Source organism: Cuculus canorus, chromosome 19 (assembly GCF_017976375.1).
Source record: "Cuculus canorus isolate bCucCan1 chromosome 19, bCucCan1.pri, whole genome shotgun sequence".
NCBI classification, from domain to species: Eukaryota; Metazoa; Chordata; class Aves; order Cuculiformes; family Cuculidae; genus Cuculus; species Cuculus canorus.
In genome coordinates, this window is record NC_071419.1 from 6,400,261 (window position 1) to 6,409,088 (window position 8,828).

Sequence of the window (8,828 nt, forward strand, 5' to 3'; positions counted from 1 at the left end):
GAATCCAGATTCTCCACTCAGAAACTTGTTAATAGAGGCTTTCTGGACCTAAGCCTAATTTCAACCAGTCATTTAGGTTAAAACCCTTGAGACAGAGAGAAGCTCTGATCTCTGCATGGGGAGTTTTCCAAGCGTAAGAAGAGATAAAAAGAGCAACATGCACAGAATTAATCGCAAAAAGAGGGCAAGAATACATACATTCCTTTGGGTAGATTATTCTAGAACATCAAAACGTCTCTACTTCCAAGAGAGTACTATTGTTACTACTCAAACGCTTTCATAAAGCTCTAACATTTACACCTCTCTGCAAAGAATACAAAGCCACTGCCCACCTTTCCTTTCCATTTGTAGACAGATGCAGATGTTACCATCCTGAGCATCCCCCTGTATCGAAAGGCTTCCTTTGCAGCTCCAGAGCCGAGAGATTTTCGGGCTACTTAAAGCAGGCAGAGAGCAGCAGGGCCATCTCGCACAAAAACCCTGGGCGTGAGGTGTCTGGGGTAGGACTTCTGTAGGGTTTGCATTTACCTAGGATAAAAAGAAGAAAACAAAAGGATTTTAGTGATTGTGGGATATGTAGGCTGCAATTTTTATTAGCATTCCAACACAGCTGTTTCAGATAAACCATTTAAGTCACTCATGCAGCCAGGTGCCTTCCTGGAATCCACAGGTGGCCACCAGCTCCTTAAAAGAGACTGAAATAATCAAGAACACCCCCTTTGTCATCAAATAATCAGCTGTTTTTTAGGTGCTGGAGGATAGATTTGCAGATAAGGTGATTTTTCTTTCCAATTTTGTACTGGGAAAGAAGGTAACAAATGCAGCAAGATACATCTATGTTAAAACTGAAAGGAGTTTAAAGAGAAAACACCAATTTCAGAACTTTTGCAGGCCTGTGGTGAGATTCATCTCCTCTAAATGGACGTGTGTATATGCATACCTAAGCTTGTCTGCTTGGCTTTATTTATTGGAGGTCAAAGATAAACACCCTTCTAGAGTGCAGTTCAACTACTCTTAGATGCCCCCTTTCAGAAGAGAAGGGCCATTCTCTCCATGTGCCCGATTCCCTCTGACACTGCTGGAGAATCCAACGACCTCGCTCGGATACGAGCGTTTCGCTGCAGACATCTGAAATCGGATCAAATCCCATGGGGCAGCCGCCCACCAATGTTGCATCCAGACACTTCACAAGCTCCGTTTCCATCAACAGGGCTGTGTAAAAACATCCCGGCAGAAACAACCTCTGTGTTTAGAGAATCATTAAGCTTGGAAAAGACCTCTAAGCTCATTCAGTCCAACCGCCAGCCCAACCCCACCATCCCTGCTAAACCATGACACAAAGAGCCACATCTTTTGAACCTCTCCAGGGATGGAGACTCCACCACTGCCCTGGGCAACCTCTGCCAGGGCTTGACAACCCTTCAGTGAAGACTTTATTTTCCTAGTATCCAATATCAACCTGCCCTGGCACAACCTGAGGCTGTTTCCTCTTGTCCTATCATTCCCTGGGAGAAGAGCCCAGCACCGACCTCAGCCCAGTGTCCTATCCAGGAGCTGCAGAGGGCAATGAGCTCTTCCCTCACCTCCCTTTCTGCAGGCTGAGCAGCTCCAGCTCCCTCAGCGCCCCCAGAACCAGGGGAGCCCCAGAATCACGGGGAACCCCAGGGATCCCAGAACCAAGGAGAGTCCCAGAACCAGAGGAGCTCCAGGGACCCCAGAACCAAGGGGAGCCCCAGAACCAAGGAGAGTCCCAGAACCAGGGGAGCTACAGGGACCCCAGAACCAAGGGGAGTCCCAGAACCAGAGGAGCTCCAGGGACCCCAGAACCAAGGGGAGTCCCAGAACCAGAGGAGCTCCAGGGACCCCAGAACCAAGGGGAGTCCCAGAACCAGAGGAGCTCCAGGGACCCCAGAACCAAGGGGAGTCCCAGAACCAGGGGAGATCCAGGGACCCCAGAAACAGGGGGAGTCCCAGAACCAGAGAAGATCCAGGGACCCCAGAACCAAGGAGAGCCACAGAACCAGGGGAGCTCCAGAACCAAAGGGAGCCCCAGAACCAGGGGAGCTCCAGGGACCCCCAGAACCAAAGGGAACCCCAGAACCAGGGGAGCTCCAGGGACCCCCAGAATCAGGGGGAACCCAGGCACCCCAGAACCAAAGGGAATCCCAGAACCAGGGGAGCTCCAGGACCAGGAGGAACTCCAGGGAGCCCTTAAACCAGGAGGAGCCCCAGGACCAGATGAGCTGCAGAGACCCCAGAACCACAGAGAGTTCCGGGGAGGCCCCGAGCGCCGCAGTCCCTCCCCGAGCCCCGTCGGCCTCTCGGGCCGCTCTCCACCCCGCCGCTGCCCTCCTGCCCCGCCCCCTCTCCCCGCCCCGCGGAGACGCCATGGGGGCCCGGCCCGGGCTGGCGGTGCGGGCGGCGCACACGGGGTTGAGCGCGGGGCTGGCGCTCGGGCTGCTCCGGCTCCAGAGAGGTGAGGGGGCTGTTCACAGCCTGGAGAAGGCTCCGAGGAGACCTTAGAGTGACCTTCCAGTACCTGAAGGGGCTACAGGAAAGCTGGAGAGGGGCTGTTCACAAAGGGTTGTGGTGATAGGATGAGGGACAATGGGGATAAACGGGAGAGGGGCAGATTTAGACTGGACGTGAGGAGGAATTTCTTCACTCTGAGAGTGGTGAGGCCCTGGCCCAGGCTGCCCAGGGAAGCTGTGGCTGCCCCATCCCTGGAGGTGTTCCAGGCCAGGTTGGATGGGCCTTGGGCAGCCTGATCCAGTGGGAGGTGTCCCTGCCCATGGCAGGAGGGGTGATCTTTAAGATCTAGATGATCTTTGATCCCTTCCAACCAAAACTATTCTCTGATTCTATGACTGGGGGGCTGCTCTGGGAACTGTAGGGCTTCTGGGGGGGCTGCGGGGTCCTGGGGAGCTGCCCTGGGGTTTGTGGGACCTTGGGGGCTGCCCTGGGGACAGGAGGGTCCTGGAGGGCTGCCGTGGGGTTTGGGGGACCTTGAGGGCTGCCCTGGGGGCAGCAGGGTCCTGGGGGGCTGTCCTGGGGCTTGCAGGATATTGGAGGGCTGTCCTGGGGCTTGTGGAGTTTTTGGGATGTGCAGGGTCCTGCAAGGGCTCTGGCGGTTTGCAGGATCCTGGGGGGCTGCCCTGAGGGTTGTGGGACCTTGGGGGCTGCTCAGGAGGCTGCGGGACTACCCTAAGGGCTGTGGGACCTTGGGGGGCTGCTCAGGAGGCTGCGGGACTACCCTAAGGGCTGTGGGACCTTGGGGGGCTGCTCTGGGGGCTGCTGGGCTTCTTGGGAGGCAGTGGGGGGCTGCAGGGCTCTGGGAGCTGCTGGGGGCTGCAAGGCCTCTGGGGAGGGTGGGGGCAGCAGGGTGCTGGAGGGCTGCCATGGGGGCTGCAGGGCTCCTGGAAGCTGCCCCAGTGGCTGTAGGACCTTGGGGGCTGCGGGCTCTGTGCCCCACCCCTTCCCTGCTTTGCCCCTTCTCACCCACTGACCGATTCCACCCCTTGGATGCAGGACCCCTGTGTTAAGGCCAGAGGGATCATCCTAACCGCTTCTCAAGGAACTCTGTTCTCTTCTTTCGGGGTGCCTTTCAGACCTGCAAGAACAAGAGGAGGAGCATGGAGAGCTACTGCAGCCGCTGATCTTCGTCCTGCTGGTTTTGTGCTCTGTCCTGCTGTACTTTAAGGTGTCCCTCATGGATCCGGGATTTGTTAAGGATGACGAGGAAGTGAAGGTACATCACCTCAGGAATGGAAAACAGGGGTGAGGCTATGAAATCTATAGGCTTTTTTTTTTTCCGTTTTCCCATTCTGCTAGATAAGAACAATCTGAAACAGTTTCTGCTGCATTTGACATAAAGGAAATGCACACAGACCATTGATCATGAGTCCAGACAGTCTCCAATTCCTATTCTGTAACTGCAGTAGGGCTCACAGACTGTAACAGTGTCTTTTATGCCACACTTCAGCTGTAATGCACTGTGCTGTTTGAGCAGAAGTCCTCTCTGGCATCAGAGGCTGCAGTTCCCTATGGAATTGTATGCGTAACCTAGATTGTGCTGACCACTGCTGTGTGGTGCAAGTGCAAAATGCCCAAACTGAATGGCAAGCTTGAAAGAAAGTGCTCTCTACAACTCTATTTATCGATCTGTTTATAGATTTGTTGCCCTCTCAGAGGATGCGTACACAAAAAAGTTACAGTGAAGTAAATGCCAATGCAAAGTTTCAGCAGCTGAGAGATCGTCTACTCCAGGTTCACTGCCTTACAGACTGTAGGACAAAAGCATTATCCATTTAAATCATCCATCGTTGATGTAAACGTTGGCTATGTTACAAATAAGTAGCACTGCTTGTACTGAAAAGACATCGTTATTGTGTTTGGAAGTGAAGCCTCACCTTGTTTATTTTTGTGTAGTGCTGGGAATGGCCTGGTATCTTGTTCACAGTTATTTCTGCCTCTGTCCAAATGTTCTTTTGATGGCTATGGTAGCCTGTTCTCTCACTATACCTTAACTGTCTGCAGCGGAGTTTCATGCCACGGTATTTATATAGCAGCTTCTGCAGGAATTCTGAGGACGCATTTTGACTTTCCTAATGACAGAGACAGCCAGCACTGTGTAACTGTTACTGAAAGGATCCAGGCAGCTCATTGTGCCAGCTGTGGTATCGCCGCTGTAGCTCACATGGCCGCGCACAAAGTCTCCTTAGTCACTCCCCGTTCCCTGTCTGTGCAGGCAGGCAAGAGTGAAGAACAAAGCATGGTGATACCCCAAGTTCCAAGTGGCATCCAGATGCGGCGTTGCGGTTACTGCATGGTGAAGGTAGGCACCTGTACCATACTGGGAGAGAGTGGGATGGCCCCCTTGCAGGCTTATATTTTCAGCAACCTCTTTGTTCAGCTGCTGTTGCCAGTGTTTTTCTGCTCTGTCATTGCTGCTTGCTGCCCGATGGTTTGGAGGCATGGCAGGTCTGTCACAGGGTCATCCTCCTGATGAAAAACCACAGAAAAAATAAATATGACTAGCAAATTGAATTCAGATACAGTCCTGAACTGAAAAGTGATCCAAACAAATCATGTAGCTAAAGGTGTAGTAGTGATGGCAATGCATGTATGCTAGTTTTCCAAGGGTGAAGCGAGTCCTTGCTGGCTCATAGGAACAAGGATCTTCTTTTGCCATGGGAAAATTGTATTCTACGTTCTTACTCCCATGTCAGTCAGATCTTACAGTAGCGGCAAAAAGGTTGTTTTGAGGATACCTTGACAGAGACTCAGAAAAGCAGTTGAGCGTAACATAGCGGAGCTGCTGGTAGCTGCGAGCTTGTTCGGAGACCTAAAACCAACAGAACATTACCCTGAGTTGTAAAAGATAACATGGAGAAAAATTAGAGCAATTAAATTATCTCTTAAATTATCTCTTAAATTATCTCTTAAATTATCTCTTAAAACAGTTTGCCTAAAGCTTAGAAGCTTCTGTTTCCAGCATGATCCTTATCAGTTTAATAAAATCAAGCATTATCCCAGCCTCCATAAATTCCTGAGGAATATCTACCAGGACAAGCTAGCTTATTGCAAGAGGAAAAGCTGGCAAAACATACATACGCTTCAGGGAACAAATCCTGGGAGGCACATTCACACTACTTTCCTCTCCCAGGTCTTCTGTCTTCCTTGTTCCTGGTACTTCAGCTGCTCTCCTGTGCAAGCGTCCTGTATTCGCACAGAAGCAGAGACACTTCCCTCCTCCATGCATTCCCGTTAGGACATCCCATCCCTGCACACTTGCTTCAATAACTGTGGTCCTAGTTTTTCACCACAACACTCTGCTCGTGCTTTCCTGAACAGAACAGGCAGGCTCCATCTCCTTTCTCTGCAGACTAGACTTCCCATAAAGAGGTAGATAATAAATGTATAGATGGGAGTAGTGTGGGAGTCATTTCATTTGAATATCATTCACTTGGATCTGTACCAGGGGAATCACGATCCTCTTTAGCTGTCTTCATGTTTATGTAGTGCTGCTATCTCAAAATGGAGTGCTTTGGGGGCAGTACTGCTGTGGAGGAAGATGATATTGCATGGTGTTCTACCAAACAGGGAGTTGAACGAGTGGACTATGGGGGGTGTGGTTTTTGTTTTGCAGCAACCGATGCGAGCCAGGCATTGCCAGCTGTGCCAGCACTGCGTGCGGCGTTACGATCACCACTGTCCCTGGATCGAGAACTGCGTAGGAGAGAAGAATCACCCCCTCTTCATTGTCTACCTGAGCGTGCAGCTTGTCGTTCTGCTGTGGGGAGGTCACGTTGCTTGGTAAGGCCTGAAGGCAACACTTCGATCGCAGAGACTGCTAAAGGTTTTGGTGCTCCTGAAGCCACACTGAAGGGTTTCTGTGTAATGGAACACAGCACTGACTGGGTTCGTTGTGTATCTTCACCCTTTCACATCCTGGATATCAGACTGTTCTGGGTCCCCTAATCTGCTGAGGGATGACACAGGTGATCAGTAGCTGTGCAGAATCTGATAATTTGGGTTTCAGTGGTCATCTTTGTTTTAAGCTTTAATTAACAGAATTAAGAACAGTACAAAAGCTAACTTATTTTGTACCAGGTACTGTAATACAATCTTTGTTTACAACTTCAATACTGGAAGCTCCAGCGGGGTTTCAGCTGTTCACCCACTCAGCGGAGTTAACTGAGAGAATGGTCTCTCTCTGCTGTCAGGGGAACTGGCACCTTTTAAACTTATTAGAATCCAAGTCACTACTGTTACAGTCTCTTAACAAATTTCTCCATGTACTAAATGATTATCAGAAGCTCCCTAGTTATGAATGAAACTTAAATGTGCCATCAAGCTTGCCTAGTGTGCGTAACTAGTTCTACATCTTTAACTGTGAATTTATTTCTCTTTGAATTGAAAGGTCAGGCCTCCACTTTGAACAGTCCTGGGACTGGCTGCAGCACAACGCTCTCCTCCTCGGGTCTTTCCTCCTCATAGTCATATTCACCATTGTTGTCCTCCTGCTGCTCATTTCCCACCTCTATCTGATTTCATGCAACACCACCACCTGGGAATTCATGTCCCACCATCGCATCTCCTACCTACGACAATCTGAGCTGGAGAATCCCTTTGACCAGGGGGTGCTGCTCAATCTCTGGAGATTCTTCTGTTCATGCCGCCTCACTGCATGGGAGAAAATATACTTTCACAGGAACAGCGAGCCTGTCTAGGTGCAATTGTGCCTGCCTGGTGGAGGCCACACAGCTGTGGGTTGCTGGGTAAAGCTTTGCTGATGCAATTGTTGCCATTTCCTTGCACAAAACATCAGTACGTGCAACTATGCAACCTGTTCCACAACCTGTAAATTATAGATCAAGGATAGTCAGGGTTATTTTTTAAATGGGAGTAACACTGATAAAGGGGAGACACTGATTCCGGGAAGGCCAGCAGGGCCGATTTGGGGACTGAGCAAAGGTATCTCTCTAAATTTGCTTGGTTACCTGCATCCACATCTCTCCAGAAGAGATGCCAGAGTAGCGTGAGGGCCCATGTTCCCTTCTCTTCCCCAAAGTTTCTCTTTCCTTTTGCTGTAAGAGAACAGCAGCTAATACAGACAGATCCAGCCAGGATCAATATTCCTGTGAGACCTATGGTGCCTTTTGTCAATAGTGTTGGCCATGTAATAGAAATATTTGAGTACATATTTGGACAGTCAAAAGCAAATTTCATTTTGATGACCATGTGCCTAAACTTCATGGTTTTCACAAGGATTTGAGGCTTAATAGCATTAATGTGCATGAGAAACAGCTGTAAGGCACCAAATTCAGCTTAGGAGATAATTAGCCAGTGCTTTGCGATGCCCTGACCAGCTTCCTAACAGCTTTTCCTTCAAGCTGATGGTGCTGTTAACAATTCAGACTTTTTTGAATGAAGTCAGCAAAGAATGATGCCATCCCCTTTACTGTGAACAGCAAAGTAATGCTTACCTACTGAATTATTCCTGCAGGTGACTTCATGGTCAGGCCTCTCCTATCACTTGTGGGGAGAGAACCAGTAGCAGAGGTGGGTGCTCCTTCCTCGGCTCAAGTAACAGTGGCAGTACTACCTCAATGTACCTGCACCCTTGTAATAAGAGGACAAAGTTTCAGTGCAAAAGGAAAGATTCTAGGTCCTGTTTGTTCCATAGAGATGAGTTTAAATTATTTTGTGCCTTAACTGCGTTGGCTCAGGAATTAATATCAGCTCAAGAGTGCATCTGGCCAGCTGGTAGGATGCACTTAGGCTTTACAGTTGATGTGTCCTCATGAAAGGGCAGAGCAGTCACTAATACTGCCCAGACGTCCAAAAGCTGTTTAATTGACCAACTCAGATCTGTAATCTATGTCCAGTCTGCTTTGTTCAGGACAGAAACTCCTATCAAAGGGATATCGGAACACTAAGGATTGTTTTCATACCAAAGCCACAGCACCCAGAAAGGATTCCGCAGTCTGTCTGTGTCAGTGTAGTGCCTGCTGTCGCGGGGTTCCTCTGCCACTTCACAATTTCTGGTTTTTTCATCTATCGGTCAAACATGTTTGTTAGCTGGTACCACAGCTCAAAACACACAGTTTTGCTCTGTTTGGTAACTCTTTTCTAAATGCAGCAGGATGGCAATTCACAGTCTTTTTACTTTACTATGAATTAAATTATTAAATAATACATTGGTTTTGATTCTTTATGTCTCTCTCTCTCTGAACCCAAGTGCTAGGTTTCACCTGTGCTCACGATCCACTCTACTTCCCACTTCACAGAGGCCCTGACCTCCAGAAAAATCGCAGAATGCTGCA

The 8,828-nt window shown here is 49.5% G+C and overlaps 1 protein-coding gene across 1 annotated transcript; it reads left to right on the forward strand.

Annotated features, from left to right (window-relative positions):
• Positions 1 to 2,343: 2,343 nt before the first annotated feature.
• Positions 2,344 to 8,700, forward strand: ZDHHC12 (zinc finger DHHC-type palmitoyltransferase 12). Its single transcript, XM_054084259.1, has 5 exons — positions 2,344 to 2,476; positions 3,609 to 3,748; positions 4,748 to 4,834; positions 6,149 to 6,315; positions 6,923 to 8,700. Exons 1-5 carry the CDS (start codon positions 2,389 to 2,391, stop codon positions 7,230 to 7,232), a joined length of 792 nt encoding a protein of 263 aa, XP_053940234.1. The 5' UTR covers positions 2,344 to 2,388; the 3' UTR covers positions 7,233 to 8,700.
• Positions 8,701 to 8,828: the final 128 nt, after the last annotated feature.